At 46.8% G+C, this 18,085-nt stretch overlaps 2 protein-coding genes and 1 non-coding gene across 3 annotated transcripts; 1 reads left to right on the top strand and 2 right to left on the bottom strand.

The window, feature by feature from the left end:
• The first annotated feature begins 4,748 nt into the window (after nt 1-4,748).
• LOC117131567 lies at nt 4,749-6,522 on the top strand. Its single transcript, XM_033283644.1, has 2 exons — nt 4,749-5,388; nt 5,438-6,522. Exons 1-2 carry the CDS (start codon nt 4,749-4,751, stop codon nt 6,520-6,522), a joined length of 1,725 nt encoding a protein of 574 aa, XP_033139535.1.
• A 1,973-nt stretch (nt 6,523-8,495) lies between these two features.
• Nucleotides 8,496-11,148, bottom strand: LOC117131568 (uncharacterized protein At3g43530-like). Its single transcript, XM_033283645.1, has 5 exons — nt 10,858-11,148; nt 9,815-10,537; nt 9,579-9,746; nt 8,738-9,472; nt 8,496-8,672 (listed from the first exon to the last, which is right to left on the bottom strand). Exons 1-5 carry the CDS (start codon nt 11,146-11,148, stop codon nt 8,496-8,498), a joined length of 2,094 nt encoding a protein of 697 aa, XP_033139536.1.
• Nucleotides 11,149-17,722: 6,574 nt separating this feature from the next.
• LOC117131569 lies at nt 17,723-17,828 on the bottom strand. The gene has a single exon (XR_004454692.1). It is a non-coding gene; the product is annotated as a small nucleolar RNA R71 (small nucleolar RNA).
• Between the last annotated feature and the right edge of the window lie 257 nt (nt 17,829-18,085).

Here is an 18,085-nt window from a genome sequence, read left to right as displayed (position 1 = left end):
GTGTGTCCGTGTGTGTCTGTGTGTGTCCGTCAGCACACAAAGGACGTCCTGGGGTGTCCTTCAGCACACACAAGACGTCCGTGTATGTTCGGCAGCACACACAGGACGTCCGTCGCTGTCCGTGTGTGTCCGTCAGCACACACAGGACGTCCGTGGCTGTTCATCAGTACACATATCAGCACACTGGACCTTCCCTTGGACTGTTTGGGTGATTTTGGCGCACCTGGGCTGTCTGTTCAGTACACACAGGACGTCCGTGGGTGTCCGTCAGCACACACAGGACATCTGTGGCTGTCCATGTGTGTCCGTAAGCACACACATGACGTCCGTGGCTGTCCATCAGTACACATATCAGCACGCTGGTTCTTGGACTCAGCACACTAGCCCTTCCCGTGGATGGTTCGGGTGATTTTGGCCCACGTGGGCTGTCTATTCAGTACACACAAGACGTCCGTGGGTGTCCGTCAGCACACACAGGACGTCCGTGGGTGTCCGTCAGCACACACAAGACATCCGTGGCTGTCCGTGTGTGTCCGTGCGTGTCCGTAAACACACACAGGACGTCTGTGGCTGTCCATCAGTACACATATCAGCACGCTGGTCCTTGGACTCAGCACACTGGCCCTTCCCGTGGACTGTTCGGGTGATTTTGGCCGATGTGGGCTGTCTGTTCAGTACACACAGGACGTCCGTGGGTGTCCGTCAGCACACACAGGACGTCCGTGGGTGTCCATCAGCACACACAGGAAATCTGTGGCCGTCAGTGTGTGTCCGTCAGTACACACAGTACGTTCGTGGCTGTCCATCAGTACACATATCAGCACGCTGGTCCTTGGACTCAGCACACTGGCCCTTCCCGTGGACTGTTCGGGTGATATTGGCCCACGTGGGCTGTCATTTCAGTACACACAGGACGTCCGTGGGTGTCCGTCAGCACAAACAGGACGTCCGTAGGTGTCCGTCAGCACACACAGGACATCTGTGGCTGTCCGTGTGTGTCCGTCAGCACACACAGGACATCCGTGGGTGTCCGTCAGTACACACAGGAAATCTGTGGCTGTCAGTGTGTGTCCGTCAGTACACACAGGACGTTCGTGGCTGTCCATCAGTACACATATCAGCACGCTGGTCCTTGGACTCAGCACACTGGCCCTTCCCGTGGACTGTTCGGGTGATTTTGGCCCACGTGGGCTGTCTTTTCAGTACACACAGGACGTCTGTGGGTGTCCATCAGCACACACAGGACGTCTGTGGGTGTCCGTCAGCACACACAGGACATCCGTGGCTGTCCGTGTGTGTCCGTGTGTGTCCGTCAGCACACACAGGACGTCTGTGGCTGTCCATCAGTACACATATCAGCACGCTGGTCCTTGGCCTCAGCACACTGGCCCTTCCCGTGGACTGTTTTGGTGATTTTGGCCCACGTGGACTGTCTATTCAGTGCACACAGGACGTCCGTGGGTGTCCATCAGCACACACAGGACTTCTGTGGGTGTCAGTCAGCACACACAGGACGTTCGTGGCTGTCCGTCAACACACACAGGACGTCCGTGTGTGTCCGTGTGTGTCCGTCAGCACACACAGGACGTCTGTGGCTGTCCATTAGTACACATATCAGCACGCTGGTCCTTGGACTCAGCACGCTGGTCCTTGGACTCAGCACACTGGCCCTTCTCGTGGACTGTTTTGGTGATTTTGGCCCACGTGGACTGTCTATTCAGTGCACACATGACGTCCGTGGGTGTCCGTCAGCACACACAGGACGTCTGTGGGTGTCAGTCAGCAAACACAGGACGTTCGTGGCTGTCCGTGTGTGTCCGTCAGCACACACAGGACGTCTGTGGCTGTCCATCAGTACACATATCAGCACGTTGGGCCTTGGACTCAGCACGCTGGCCCATCCTGTGGACTGTTTGGGTGATTCTGGCCCACGTGGGCTGTCTGTTTAGTACACATAGGACGTCCGTGGGTGTCCGCCAACACACACAGGACGTCCGTGGCTGTTTGTGGCTGTCCGTCAGCACACACACGACGTCTGTGGCTGTCCGTGTGTGTCCGTGTGTGTCTGTGTGTGTCCGTCAGCACACACAGGACGTCCGTCGCTGTCCGTGTGTGTCCGTCAGCACACACAGGACGTCCGTGGCTGTTCATCAGTACACATATCAGCACACTGGACCTTCCCTTGGACTGTTTGGGTGATTTTGGCCCACCTGGGCTGTCTGTTCAGTACACACAGGACGTCCGTGGGTGTCCGCCAGCACACATAGGACGTTCGTGGCTGTCTGTGGTTGTCTGTCAGCACACACAAGACGTCCGTGTGTGTCGGTGTGTGTCCGTCAGCACACAAAGGACATCCGTGGCTGTCCATCAGTACACATATCAGCACGCTGGTCCTTGGACTCAGCACGCTGGCCCTTCCCGTGGACTGTTTGGGTGATTTTTGCCCAAATGGGCTGTCTGTTCAGTACATACAGGACGCCTGTGGGTGTCCGCCAGTACACACAGGACCTCCGTGGCTGTTTGTGGCTGTCTGTCAGCACACACAGGACTTCTGTGGCTGTCCGTGTGTGTCCGTGTGTGTCCGTCAGCACACACAGGTTCGAAAAGGTAGACTTACTGCCCATTACAGAGAGATGTTCGGTGAGCCGGGTAGTCACCAACCGACGACTCACATGCTGAGGCGGATGTAACGGCGAGGAGTGATGAATTCTACCGGGCGATTAACGATCCTTAATTCTTTTTAATTTCGGTTCTTGTATTATGAATTCAAAACTTATTTATATAAAAAATATTTTGGTTTTGATTTTTTTAAAATTTTAATTTTATTAATAATTTAAATTATTTTTAATTATAATTTTTTTTATTTCTGTAAAACAACGAAACGAAGTAAATTTGTAGCTATATTGCGACTTCTTTACGTAGAAGCTTAACGAGGTTTTTACGAGGAAATGTTTACAAGGAAATGACGTGGAAAATTCACGTGGTCTTTACGAGGAAAGCTATCATGGTATTTACGTTTACTTTACGAGTATTTACTTTCGAGTTATTTACGTGGCTTTAACGAGGAATGGCTTTCGAGGTATTTACGAGGAAATTTAGCGACGTCCTTACGTGGAAGCTTTACGTGGTCTTTACGACGAAATATTCTTCTTCGCTTTTACGACGAAATTATTTCCTCGCTACGTTACGACGAATTAGCGAGGATATATGCGTTACGACAAACGTATAACGACGAAACGGGTTTCCTCGCTAATTCCTCGTAACACTGCTTTTACGACGAAGTCACGAGGAAAACTGCCCTCGTAAAACTTGTGTTTTCTTGTAGTGGAAAGCTAGAGCGATCATCCGTAGTTTCTATTGTAAAGGAGATTGCGGCGAGCGTGGGTGCTGTAATTGACCCCCAACCCAGGTCAGATAAACTTCAGTTAAAGCATTGTCTTGCTCTGTATCTTATAACTCAATCCCATCATAGTGGACTCGAATGAATGAACTCAATGCGGCTCGTTAGGTGGGATTTTTAGACAGTAGATTTCGAATATATGGGTCTTTGTGTTGTCAATTGAGAGCTGTATGGTGTGTTTGTAATCAAAGTCAACAAGAAATGTCGGGAATCAAAGCTGAAATCCGGAATTAAAAGGGTGAAACTGGGTAGACTATAAAAATGTAAATAGGTGAAACTTTACTGTTGAGAAAAAGTGTAAACAAGTATAATTTAGTAGGACTTTAATAGCAAAACTGTATAACTAGGATTAACTTTAACTGTATACTTTTATTTGGTACAACAGATAATGGGTTATTCTTCTACAAACATACACTTTGACTATGATGGACAATATGCGAAATCAGGAGATGATTATGAATGGATTCCAAGCGATGGTCGTTTGTATGGTATATCCTTTAAGACATCATCATTGGATGAGATCACTTATTCCTGTTTGAAGGAGAGGATATGCAAGAAGAAGAGCATAGATCCGTGTTTAAAGAGGATGAATCTGAGTTACATTCCACTGGTAGTAGAACCTAAGAGGCAATCATATATTTTGGATGATGAAGATGTGTATGTGTATCTGACATCAGTGGATAAAGAGGGAAGAAGAAGTATTTTGCATGTAGAGGTCATCGAAGATATGGAAATAGTTCCAGTAATGGAGCAACAATCAGTAGTTGAGAAATAAAGCTCATATGGTGGGAACTATAGTGAGCTTGCGAGTGGATTACCCGAAGTTGAAGGTAATCAGGGTGCACTCACTCTATTTCCTCGCATTGAAGAAGCAGAACTATATCTGCCGGGGGCTGAACGGGGGGAGAATGTTGTTATAAATGGAGAAGCCGACGAAAGGGGCATTAATGTTGTTAATGTAGAAGCCAGCGAAGGGGGCATTAATGCTGTTAATGGGCAAGCCGGCGAAGGGGGCGTGGACAGTGAGGACGACGTGGATAACTCTATGGGTATTCGTCCTAGTTCGTACTATGTTGAGCTCCCACGTGTTGCAAAAGAAAATCCAGTGGTTAAAGATTGGGAAGATGGTTTGGGTCTTCAGTTGTTTCAAGAATTGGAGAGTAAATAAGCTGTGAAAGATATTATTGATAGAGCATCACAGGAGAACTGTTTCGGAATCAGTATTTGCAACTCGGACAGGGGTCGATATGTGGTGAAATGTCGGGGAGCTGATGAAGGTTGTAAATGTAGTGTGAGAGAAACAAAGATAAATAATTCTGAAGCGTTCTCGATTATCACATACAGGAATATGCATTCATGCTCTCGCGTAACTTCAAGTACTGGAAAGAAAAGGAAAGTTACACCAAGATGTGTTGCAGCTATAGTGCACAAGGATTATCCGGGACTATATGAGACACCAACAGCGAAAATCCTAAAAGGTCTGGTGCAAAGGAAAGTGGGTGTGGAAGTGTCGTATACGACATGTTTGAGAGGAAAAAAACTAGCTGTTGCGGATATTTGTGGTGATCCCGAGAAGGGATATAGAATATTGCCTGCTTATTTGTATATGTTAGAGAAGACGAACCCGGATACAAAAACAAGTTTGGTAGTGGATAAAGACAACCGGTTCAGATACCTATTTGTTGCGCTGGGAGCCTCCATTGAAGGGTTTGAATACATGAGGAAAGTCATCACTGTGGATGCAACTTTCCTGAAGACTATTGAAGGTGGTTGTTTAATTATTGCCACGGCTCAGGATCCAAACCTTCACCATTATCCAATAGCCTTTGCTGTGGTTGATGGGGAGAAAAACGAAAGCTGGAAGTGGTTTTTCACGACGCTGAAAACTGTTATACCGGATTCGACGGAATTGGTGTTTGTTTCAGACAGAAATCCAAGTCTGATAAAAGCTGTTTCTGAAGTGTATCCGATGTCTAAACATGGGTATTGTATCTGGCATATATCGCACAATGTGAAAGGTCATGTCAATCATGGCAGGGACGAGGTTGCACTACTATTCCGAAAGGTTGCATGTCTTTATTCAGAGCCTGAGTTTAAAAAAGCAGTATGACGATTTTAGGGAGAGGTATCCATCGTGTGCTAGGTATCTTGATAAAAGTGTCGAAGTCGAACGGTGGGCGAAGTGTCATTTCCCCGGTGCTAATTACAACATAGACACCTCTAATTGTGCGGAGTCTTTGAATGCGGTATTTGAAAAGGCGCGAAGGATGTCTTTATTGCCTATGCTTGATACAGTTATTGAGAAAATGTCTGAGTGGTTCAACAGACATAGGAAGGATGCAGCAGAAGGACCGTCATCTCGAAAATTGGTTCCTTTGGTGGAGAACAAATTGCATAACAGAACACCGAAAGGTTCTAAACTTACAGTGACTCCGCTGAACACTTTTCAGCTTGAATACAGTGTTATTGGAGCAGACGGGAAGACTTATTCCGTGGATTTGCAACATAAAACGTGCAGTTGCAGGAAGTTTGATATAGATAAATACCCATGTAGACATGCAATAGGCGCTATCATTAAGTGTTTGAAGCATGATAGACCATTACAGTTGAGTGACATGTACGATTTCATTTCGAAATATTACTTCATTACACTGTGGGCCAAAGCGTATCGAAGGACTATATATCCAGTCCCTCATATAACTCATTGGATGGTTCCAAAAGAAGTCGCGGCGGCGAAGTGTCCTCTACCTCCAGACTACAAGAAAAGAAAGGGAAGACATCAGGAAAAAAGGCATCCTTCGGCGGGAGAAAGTCGGCCCCGTCCCCGTCCTAATAAGTATATCCCGAATAGGGGTCTGGCTAGCTATTTCAACTGCTCGCAGGGAACTGAAGGAACTGAAGGGGCTGAAGGAACTGAAGGAGCTGAAGGAACTGAAGGAGCTGAAGGAACTGAAGGAGCTGAAGGAGCTGAAAGAGCTGAAGGAGCTGAAGGAGCTGAAAGAACTGAAGGAACAGAAGGAACTGAAGGACCTGAAGGGACTCAAGGAACACAAAGCACTCGAGGAACTGAAGGACCTGAAGGAACAGAAGGAACTGAAGTGTTATATGAATGTGAACCTTAGTGAAACCTGATTAAAGTGATTTCGTTTTATGTTTGTAAAACTTGGTGAAACTTTCGTTATGTAACCTTTCGTTAGTTGATGATTTATATTACAGTTGCGATGACATAACTTATCCATGTTCTAGGAAGATGACGTGACGTATTCAACATGTTGTGAAATCCAAAAAACATCGAGTGAAAAAAATATAATCTGGAACACATTTTCTATCGAATGGGAAGGGAATACATCATTGTTAGCTATATTTTTTGTATACACTACCTCGTGGGATTAGAAAAGTTACATATGTCACGAAATCAAATTTTATTCTACATGAGCACATCTAAAACGTTGATAGAAAATAGAATATATCAGGTATAACCATAAAATCAATCATCTAAGTACAGTAAAACCAGCAAAATCGGAAAAACAGAAAAATAAAACTTTAAAGGTTTTTGTATAACTACAAACTAAGTGAAACTATAAGCACGAAAATCCTTCACCAAAAAATCCGCGCCCAGTTTTTTGAATTTTCCCACCCATTTTTTCGATTTTTGACTTTCCAAAAAATCGATGCGGAGGCGACGTAGACGTGTATTAAACCCGCCATTTACCTCAGCCAATCTCTCTCTAGATTTCTCTCTACAATCGGTCCCTCTTCTTTCTAGATTTCTAGGTTACTCAGAATCATGACTCATCCAGCCGAGGAGTATAGGCAGATGAAGGCTTGGAAGAGAGACACCAACATGCTTGGCTGCGTGGCGGATGCCGAGTGTGGAATTCCGACCAGATGCCCTTGTGGGGGGACAATCATCAACGAGGTGTCTCGGAACCTGAAGTATCCAACCGATTTTGATACTTTACCGGGGAGAAAATACTTCACTTGCTAAAATTATGAGGTAATCTATGGAAAACGCCCAGATTTTTTATTGATACTTTCGGGTTTTGATACATTCCTCTTTTACGTCTGGAATGATGGCTTCCATTTCCGTCAACCATGGGTCTTCGGAGTCCAGGAAGAGGTTGAAATGTTAAGGAAGCGCGTGGATGCGATGGCTGCAGAGATTGCTGAACTGAAGTATAATTTAACCCGTCAGAATCCCACCACTCCATGAGATGCGTCCGGTCCATGACATTAGTCTACTTTCTGTTGTTGTTGTTTGCTTGAGATTCTGATTTACTAAGACTCTTCATATTTACTAAAGTTTCCCTATTCTCCCTCTTTCACGATCTACGAAATATCATAAATTGAAAGTGAAACTTACACTAAATTTTCCCTATTCTCCCTCCCTCTTTCACGATCTACGAAATATCATAAATTCACGAAGTTACACTAAGTTGAAAGTGAAACTTACACTAAAGTTTCCCTATTCTCCATCTTTCACGATCTACGAAATATCATAAATTCACGAAGTTACACTAAGTTGAAAGTGAAACTTACACTAAAGTTTCCCTATTCTCCCTCATTCACGATCTACGAAATATCATAAATTCACGAAGTTACACTAAGTTGAAAGTGTAACTTACACTAAGTTGAAAGTGAAACTTACACTAAAGTTTCTCTATTCTCCCTCTTTCACGATCTACAAAATATCATAAATTCACGAAGTTACACTAAGTTGAAAGTGAAACTTACACTAAAGTTTCCCTATTCTCCCTCTTTCACGATCTACGAAATATCATAAATTCACGAAGTTACACTAAGTTGAAAGTGAAACTTACACTAAAGTTTTCATATTCTCCCTCATTCACGATCTACGAAATATCATAAATTAACGAAGTTACACTAAGTTGAAAGTGTAACTTACTAAAGTTTCCGTATTCTCCCTCTTTCACGATCTACGAAATATCATAAATTCACGAAGTTACACAAAGTTGAAAGTGAAACTTACTAAAGTTTCCCAATATATAACATAAGTCTTAAATACCAGTCTTCAACAAGAAAGTCATACAAACCGAATAGAGTTCATCCACATTAAAACAACCACATACGGAATTCACTCGGTCTTCTTACCTACTTTCTTTGTCTTCTTAGCTGCTGCCTTCTTCTTAGCTGCCTCCTTTTCAGCTGCTGCCTCCTTCTCAGCTGCTGCCTCCTTCTCAGCTGCTGCCTCCTTCTCAGCAGCTGCCTTCTTCTTAGCTGCCGCAGCTGCCTTCTTCTCAGCAGCTGCCTTCTGCTTCTTTTCACCTTGGTGCTCTTATCTGCTGCTCTGCTTCTTAGCTGAATGGGACTCCTCACAGTATCACCACGGTCCACCTTAACCTTTTTCACAGGAACAGCTTCTTTGCCATCATCTTTTCTCGACCTCTTTTTTTTCGTGTTTACAGACTCTGCTGCCTTAGTCTTTAATTTTTTCTCGGCCTCCACAGCATGTGCATACATCTCCGCATCATCATCATCCATGTCAACATCACCATATTCCCTCTGCACATCCTTTGAAATATCGAGAATGGCATCTTCAACATCATTGTCACTACCATCCTCTTCGTCTGGCTCGTTATTGTCACCACCATCCTCTTCGTCTGGCTCGTTATTGTCACCACCATCCTCTTCCTCCGACTCCTTATCCCCACCCACATCACCATCCTCTTCTTCCGACTCGCTATTGTCACTACCATCACCATCCTTAACACTCAACATCATAAGCCGACCTTCCATCTCTTTTAAAGCCTCAGCTCCAGGAGTAGCTCCAGTAGCCTCCACCGAATCTGCATGAGCCTGACCAGATTGTGCATTGTTCGATGGTCCTCCGATAGGATTGGTAGGACCTTCAATCTGACATGTGCGAGACTCAAAATCCATGCGGAACTGTTCTTCAAAGAAAACTTGTTTCTTCCCTTTCCGTATTATCTTCGTCCAACGATCAACTGCTGCATCATCGGCGTCATCGGCCCAACAACTCTCCTTGTCCATTCCTATGGTTTCCAGAAGTTCCTCCTCAGCTGCTGTTGCTACCAAGATACTCTCAATATCCTGTGGTAAAAACACAAAAAAGACTAATTACCTTAGTTTCACCAAGTTTTCATAAGTCTCATAAGTCCCTTCTCCTCAATTCGACTACACATAAAACATCAATTACCTTTGTATTATTACCAAGTTTATCGTTCACAGCTTTCAGACTGAATTCCTTGGTTCCACTTTTCCGTTTGTACTGCATCTTGCACATCCGCGGGCAACCTCTGCTTGCACCATACACATCTTCTCGGAAATGGTTCCTCAAGCTTGGAATTGCCTCAAAGGCCAACAACTACCAACACACAACAAAAAGACATTAACATCAATTAAACAACTATGTTGAAGGGAGCTTGAGAATACCTCCAGAGGGATAGGAAAGCTTGTAAAAACCCAACTCGTCGGCGCAACCCCGTCGCATTTCTCCAAAAAGCTAGAGACATCCTTCAAGTTATGTTCGAATGCATACCGCCCCCAAGGGAACGTTACACACGCATCTAGGTCATCAACAACACGCAGGAAGAAACTGTCCACAGGTGATGCTCCCTCACCACTCTTTCGGCCTCCGACAAGGATGCTGGCTAAGAAGAACAGAACGGCCATCTTCTTACGATCCTCAGATGGCTTTGATTTCATTGCCAACATCTGCTTCTCCAGATCAGCGTATGTTATCTTTCTCCCTCCAAAATACTTGTTCATGAATGTTGTACCACCCAACCTCTCATGGTTGGGGGGATACTCATGGCAGTATAGACCAGAAATGAGTCCTAATTCTCTAAGAGAATATCGGATTGGGACGCCATTAACGACAAACCATAACTCATACTTCTTCGCAACACAAGCTGATCGCAAAACGATAACCCACATTCCCATCCACTTATGCTTTCGGTTTTTAATATGGAAGAAATGTTGGAATTGTGGGTGCTCTATGAACCATTTCACCTCCTTCTCTTTCAGGATCGTTTCAATAGTTGTTATCGCCGTGTCAATGTAACACTTTCCTGAAAGCTTTAAAGACTTTTGATATTCGCTTGAAGGAAAGTGCAACTTCAGCGGTCGCATGCCCTCTTCTTCGTCATCTACAACCTGCACTCAAGTGAGAACCGGATCATGTACGACATCTTACAACCATCAACATATAGTTTCACAAACTTCGACTTAGTTCAGCAATCACTAACTCTAAATTCCACTTAGTTTTCCACACTTATCTAATCTTTCAAATCATCTATGTAAAAATTTTCAATTTCAATACTTACCGAATCTGCATGCGACTCAGTTTCATGTTGTCGACTCGGAATTATCGCAACTTCTTCGTCGTTTCTTCGGGGCTCTATTTCGTCTCCGACTTTCTTCTCTTTTTCTCCTTCCTCTCTGACTTCCTTCTCTTTTTCTCCTTCCTCTCCGACTTCCTTCTCTTTTTCTCCTTCGTCTCCGCCTTCCTTCTCTTTTTCTCCTTCGTCTACTTCTCTTGATTCCTCCCCTTCATTTTTCTTACTTGATTCTTCCTCTTCACCTTTTCCACTTGCATTTTCTTCGCTTTCATTTGCATCTCGGGGACTTTGGTCGGTTCCTGGGGCGACAGATTTGTCGATAATCCTTGGGTTTGCTTCATCTCCGGAGAATGAACCAAGTGCCATTTCATCTCCTACTACACTACTCGAGCCGTCTTCTTTTGCCTTCGTATCGTCTCGATTCATCATGATTTGGGTTTTTGATTGTCGATTGAGGATTCGAATTGAGTAGGGTTTTTAGAGAGATTCGAAAAGTTTTCAGAGAACTCGAAATTAAAGAAATTAAATTCTACAGCTATTCACTTAGTGGAGTACTTAGTGAGAGGAGGGGAAACGTTTTGAGTACGTTTTCGGGAATTCAATTTATGGAAGTGGATATCCGATTTGTTTGGGTCGGTTCTGGGTCCGGGTTTGGATAGTCCTAGGTAGAGTTGTAATTATGGAAGTTTCTCTTGGTTTCGTTGTCTTTTAATAAATTTTCTGATTTAATTAAAGATATATTAAATTCCAAATCCGGTCAGTTTCGGGCAGGAGTATCTCAGCTCTTTTTTTTCGGACAGGAGTATCTGAGCGTTTAATTCGTCTGTGGCTGTCCATCAGAACACATATCAGCACGTTGGTCCTTGGACTCAGCACGCTGACCCTTCTCGTGGACTGTTCGGCTGATTTTGGCCCACGTGGGCTGTCTGTTCAGTACACACAGGACGTCCGTGGGTGTCCTCCAGCACACACATGACGTCCGTGGCTGTCAGTGGCTGTCCGTCAGCACATGCAGGACGTCTGTGGCCTTCCGTGTGTGTCCGTGTGTGCACACACAGGACGTCCGTGGCTGTTCATCAGTACACATATCAGCAGGCTGGTCCTTGGACTCAGTACGCTGGCCCTTCCCGGGGACTGTTCGGGTGATTTTGGCCCATGTGGGCTGTCTGTTTAGTACACACAGAACGTCCGTGGGTATCCGTCAGCACACACAGGACGTTTGTGGCTGTCCGTGTGTGTCCGTGTGTGTCTGTCAGCACACACATGATGTCCGTGGCTGTTCATCAGTACACATATCAGCACGTTGGTCCTTGGACTCAGCACGCTGACCCTTCATGTGGACTGTTCGGGTGATTTGGGCCCACGTGGGCTGTCTGTTCAGTACACAGGACGTCCGTGGGTTTCCGCCAGCACACACAGGATGTCCATGGCTGTCTGTGGCTGTCCGTCAGCACACACAGGACGTCTGTGGCTGTCCGTGTGTGTCCTTATGTGTCCGTCAGCACACACAGGACGTACGTGGCTGTCCATCAGTAAACATATCAGCACGCTGGTCCTTGGACTCAGCACGGCGGCCCTTCCCATGGACTGTTTGGGTGATTTTGGCACACGTGGGCTGTCTGTTCAGTACACACAGGACGTCCATGGGTGTTCGCCAGCACACATAGGACGTCTGTGGCTGTATGTGGCTGTCCGTCAGCACACACATGACGTATGTGGCTGTCTGTCTGTGTCCGTGTGTGTCCGTCAGCACACACAGAACTTCCGTGGCTGTCCATCAGTATACATATCAGCACGCTAGTCCTTGAACTCAGCTTGCTGGCCCTTCCCGTGGACAGTTCGGGTGATTTTGACCCATGTGGGCTGTCTTTTCAGTGCACACATGACGTCCGTGGGTGTCCGTCAGCAACTACAGGACATCCGTGTGTGTATGTCAGCACACACAGGACGTCTGTAGCTATCCGTGTGTGTCCGTGTGTGTCCGTTTGTGTCCGTCAGCACACACAGGACGTCCGTGGCTGTCCATCAGTAGACATATCAGCACGTTGGTCCTTCGACTCAGCATGTTGACCCTTCCTGTGGATTGTTCGGGTGATTTTGGCACACGAGGGCTGTCTGTTTAGTACACACAGGACGTTCGTGGGTGTCCGACAGCACACACAGGACGTCTGTGGCTGTCCGTGTGTGTCCGTGTGTGTCTGTTTGTGTCCGTCAGCACTCACATGACCCCCGTGTGTGTCCATTACCACACACATGACGTCTGTGGCTGTCCATGTGTGTCCGTCAGCACAAACAGAACGTCCATGGCTGTCCATCAGTACACATATCAGCACGCTGGTCCTTGGACGCAGCACGCTGGCCCTTCTCGTGGACTATTTGGGTGATTTTGGCCCACGTGGGCTGTCTGTTCAGTACACACAGGACGTCCGTGGGTGTCCGCCAGCACACACAAGACGTCTGTGGCGGTCCGTGGCTGTCCTTCAGCACATACAGGACGTCCGTTGCTGTCTGTGTGTGTCCGTGTGTGTCCTTCAGCACATACAGGACGTCCATGGCTGTCCATCAGTACACATATCAGCACGCTGGCCCTTCCCGTGGACTGTTCGGGTGATTTTGGCCCACGTGGGCTGTCTGTTCAGTACACACAGGACGTCCGTGGGTGTCCTCCAGCACACACATGACGTCCGTGGCTGTCAGTGGCTGTCCGTCAGCACATGCAGGACGTCTGTGGCCTTCCGTGTGTGTCCGTGTGTGTCCGTGTGTGCACACACAGGACGTCCGTGGCTGTTCATCAGTACACATATCAGCAGGCTGGTCCTTGGACTCAGTACGCTGGCCCTTCCCGGGGACTGTTCGGGTGATTTTGGCCCATGTGGGCTGTCTGTTTAGTACACACAGAACGTCTGTGGGTATCCGTCAGCACACACAGGACGTTTGTGGCTGTCCGTGTGTGTCCGTGTGTGTCTGTCAGTACACACATGATGTCCGTGGCTGTTCATCAGTACACATATCAGCACGTTGGTCCTTGGACTCAGCACGCTGACCCTTCCTGTGGACTGTTCGGGTGATTTGGGCCCACGTGGGCTCTGTTCAGTACAAATAGGACGTCCGTGGGTTTCCGCCAGCACACACAGGATGTCCATGGCTGTCCGTGGCTGTCCGTCAGCACACACAGGACGTCTGTGGCTGTCCGTGTGTGTCCTTATGTGTCTGTCAGCACACATAGGACGTCCGTGGCTGTCCATCAGTAAACATATCAGAACGCTGGTCCTTGGACTCAGCACGGTGGCCCTTCCCATGGACTGTTTGGGTGATTTTGGCACACATGGGCTGTCTGTTCAGTACACACAGGACGTCCGTGGGTGTTCGCCAGCACACATTGGACGTCTGTGGCTGTCTGTGGCTGTCCGTCAGCACACACATGACGTATGTGGCTGTCTGTGTGTGTCCGTGTGTGTCCGTCAGCACACACAGAACTTCCGTGGCTGTCCATCAGTATACATATCAGCACGCTAGTCCTTGAACTCAGCTTGCTGGCCCTTCTCGTGGACAGTTCGGGTGATTTTGACCCATGTGGGCTGTCTTTTCAGTACACACATGACGTCCCTGGGTGTCCGTCAGCAACCACAGGACATCCGTGTGTGTCTGTCAGCACACACAGGACGTCTATAGCTATCCGTGTGTGTCCGTCAGCACACACAGGACGTCCGTGGCTGTCCATCAGTAGACATATCAGCACGTTGGTCCTGTGACTCAGCATGTTGACCCTTCCTGTGGATTGTTCGGGTGATTTTGGCACACGAGGGCTGTCTGTTCAGTACACACAGGACGTTCGTGGGTGTCCGACAACACACACAGGACGTCTGTGGCTGTCCGTGTGTGTCCGTGTGTGTCTGTTTGTGTCCGTCAGCACTCACAGGACGCCCGTGTGTGTCCATTAGCACACACAGGACGTCTGTGGCTGTCCATGTGTGTCCGTCAGCACAAACAGAACGTCCATGGCTGTCCGTCAGTACACATATCAGCACGCTGGTCCTTGGACGCAGCACGCTGGCCCTTCTCGTGGACTGTTTGGGTGATTTTGGCCCACGTGAGCGGTCTGTTCAGTACACACAGGACGTCCGTGGGTGTCCGCCAGCACACACAAGACGTCTGTGGCGGTCCGTGGCTGTCCTTCAGCACATACAGGACGTCCGTTGCTGTCCGTGTGTGTCCGTGTGTGTCCTTCAGCACATACAGGACGTCCATGGCTGTCCATCAGTACACATATCAGCACGCTGGCCCTTCCCGTGGACTGTTCGGGTGATTTTGGCCCACGTGGGCTGTCTGTTCAGTACACACAGGACGTCCGTGGGGGTCCGTCAGCACACACAGGATGTCCGTGAGTGTCCGTTAGCACATACAAGACGTCTGTGGCTGTCCGTGTGTGTTTGTGTGTCTCCATCAGCACACACCGGACGTCCGTGGCTGTCCATTAGTACACATATCAGCACGTTGGTCCTTGGACTCAGCACGCTGACCCTTCCCGTGGACTGTTTGGGTGATTTTTTCCCATGTGGGCTGTCTGTTGAGTACACACAGGACGTCCTTGGGTGTCCATCAGCACACATAGGACGTCCGTGTGTGTCTGTTAGCACACACAGGACGTCCATGGCTGTCTGTGTGTGTCCGTGTGTGTCCGTTAGCACACACAGGACGTCCGTGGCTGTCCATCATAACACATATCAGCACGTTGGTCCTTGGACTCAGCACGCTGACACCTTCCCATGGACTGTCCGGGTGATTTTGGCCCACGTGGGCTGTCTGTTCAGCACACACAGGACGTCCGTGGGTTTTGGTATACCTTGGATTTGACCCATTTTTATCCTTGGTATATAAGTATTTTACTATATATATATATATATATATATATATCTATGTTTTCTACTCTTCTAGGTATGTTTTTAGGTTCAGGTGCATTTCGGAGTAAAGCTATGACTTTGGAGCATTTTGGAGCTTAAAGGACATTTCACCCGAGCTGACCACATAGAGGTCGACGAGAGGAAGACCAATCGATCGATGCGCATCAGTGCTGACGATCGATATCAAGAAAATGCCTCGACAGATGAAGAGTAATATCGATTGATGTACACAAGTACCATCGATCGATGTCGAAACACCAGACGCGACATTTTGGATTCAGCAGACTTGAAAACCAAGGCCAAGCCAAATTACCAAACTGCCCTGACGAGTTTTTAACCTAGTAGAATATATAGTGCCTAAGTGTTTTGACGGAAGAAAGAACAGAGCTTTTTCTAGACCTAGTTTTGTTACAAATTTCATTTGGGAGAGAAGATCACTTGTGATTGGAACTCCTTGTTTCTATTTCTTTTCATCTATACTATGAGTTTCTATTCCTCTATTGTTATGAATTGCTTTGCTATGTCTGAGTAGTTCAACTGTTAAATCCAGGGTTTGGATAGGTTTGTGGGATTAGCCCCAAACTATAGATCTGCCTTGTTGTGATATTCATGATAGATTTGTATTCATTGCTTGTTTTAGCCTTGCTAACTAAAACTTGATCATATGATTGCATACTCAAGCACCCTTGTTATCCCATCCTGACATCGAGCTATCATATTAGGATTGCTAGAGAGGGCTAACCGCCAATTTAGCATCTTAGTAGGGCATTTCAACTGACAATCGATCGACGTTGGCAAAGGTGTATCGGTCGACGTCTTAATAGACCATCGATCGACACTCTCTCGTTGTCTGCATACTAACCGTTGAGACACGAGATCTAGTCTGTTAACCAGTGGTACATGTGACAGCTGATCACTGAGTTAAGCGAATGAGCTCTAATATATCATCCATGCAATAGTTAGGCATCTATAGGTATTATAATCTCCAACACATGAATAGTGGCCCTGCATCTAATATCATTTCCAACCAAGTTACATTTATTATTTACTTGCTTGTTATTATTGCTATTTCATTTTAACATTTACAACTTTTAGAATTAATAAACACTAGATTTAATTGTTCCCTAGCTCCTTGTGGATTCGATCCCTAAATACTACATCTGAACCTCTTTTGATGAGAGTAACACTCTTTAGGGTAATTTGAGTGATATCAAATTTGGCGCCGTTGCCGGGGTGCTTTGATCGCCATTAGATTTAGTTTTATTGATTCTTATTCTTTTCTCTACCCCCTTTCTAATAATCGTTTTCTTGTCTTTTCAGGTGCATGCCCAGCGGTACCAGAAGCAACAAGGAGAAAGACTTGCTGTTCTCAGACGATCCTGTTCATTTGGAACACACCATCCATAGAGGTCAACGTGCCACATCGCTCGACGCAACAACTTCATCATCGATCGATACGCACAATCTACCATCGACCGACACCAGACCATCACCGTCGATCGATCCCAATCGTTCGACAACGATCGATACTACACCGCGTACGTCGATCGATACCGTGTCGTCAAAAATGGTAAACATTATTATTCTAACTCAGAACGAGAACGGAAACCTGTATGACCAGGCCGGTCATCTGCGTAATGCAACAGGTCTGTAAATAGATGCTCAGGGAACTGTAATCCCTGATGCTGATGCTACAGGAGCTGCTCAACCTGTAGATGAGGACGCTCGATCGAAACCACTGGCCGACTACAATCGCCCAGATGAGTACTATTCCAACAGATCAGCTATTCGACTTCCGGAGATCCAGAAGCAGAATTTCGAGCTGAAGCCTCAATACTACACTCTCGTGTCGCAGATACCCTACTCTGGGTTACCGCACGAGCATCCTATGGACCATTTGGAACGGTTCGAGGATCTAATCGCTGCTATTCGGATGGAAGGAGTCCCCGAAGATTACCTGCTGTGCAAGCTCTTCAGATACACGCTGAATGGAGAAGCGATGCACTGGCTTAGGCAGCAACCCACAGGATCTTTAACATCCTGGAGCGACATCAAGAATGCTTTCTTACGAAACTTCTTCGATGAGGCGCGCGCTGAAGAACTTCGGAACAAAATTTCCACATTCTCGCAGAAGGCTGGAGAGTCCTTCAAAGATGCGTGGATTAGATTTAGGTTCTTCCAGCGAGACTGTCCACACCACGGATTTAACGAAGTGCAGCTGCTAAGCACTTTCTTCCGAGGTCTCGCCTTACAGTATCAAATGGCCCTTGATACGGCGAGTGAAGGAAACTTCACTACTCGGAATCCGTTGGAAGCTGTGAGACTTATCGAAAACCTTGCTAACAGCAGCAGCACCAAAAACACTGACTCTGAACGGAAGAAGTCTGTAGCCTCTATCGGGAAGGAACAGATGGACGAAGTAAGAGCTAAGTTAGATGTGGTGCACGAGCTTCTTAGGAAGC

The sequence above is a fragment of the Brassica rapa genome, unplaced genomic scaffold, assembly GCF_000309985.2.
Source record: "Brassica rapa cultivar Chiifu-401-42 unplaced genomic scaffold, CAAS_Brap_v3.01 Scaffold1053, whole genome shotgun sequence".
Lineage (NCBI taxonomy): Eukaryota > Viridiplantae > Streptophyta > Magnoliopsida > Brassicales > Brassicaceae > Brassica > Brassica rapa.
This window is presented reverse-complemented; position numbering and strand designations above follow the sequence as displayed.

Excerpts from the sequence above, each read along its gene's own strand:
- LOC117131567 (XM_033283644.1), top strand. The coding sequence starts at position 4,749 with ATGCATTCATGCTCTCGCGTAACTTCAAGTACTGGAAAGAAAAGGAAA. Across the intron at positions 5,389-5,437 it reads GATGTCTAAACATGGGTATT|GGACGAGGTTGCACTACTAT; the intron begins GTATCTGGCATA and ends CAATCATGGCAG.
- LOC117131568 (XM_033283645.1), bottom strand. The coding sequence starts at position 11,148 with ATGAATCGAGACGATACGAAGGCAAAAGAAGACGGCTCGAGTAGTGTA. Across the intron at positions 9,473-9,578 it reads AACTTGGTAATAATACAAAG|GATATTGAGAGTATCTTGGT; the intron begins GTAATTGATGTT and ends TTTTTACCACAG. Across the intron at positions 8,673-8,737 it reads AGGTGGACCGTGGTGATACT|AAGGCAGCTGCTGAGAAGAA; the intron begins GTGAGGAGTCCC and ends GAAAAGAAGCAG.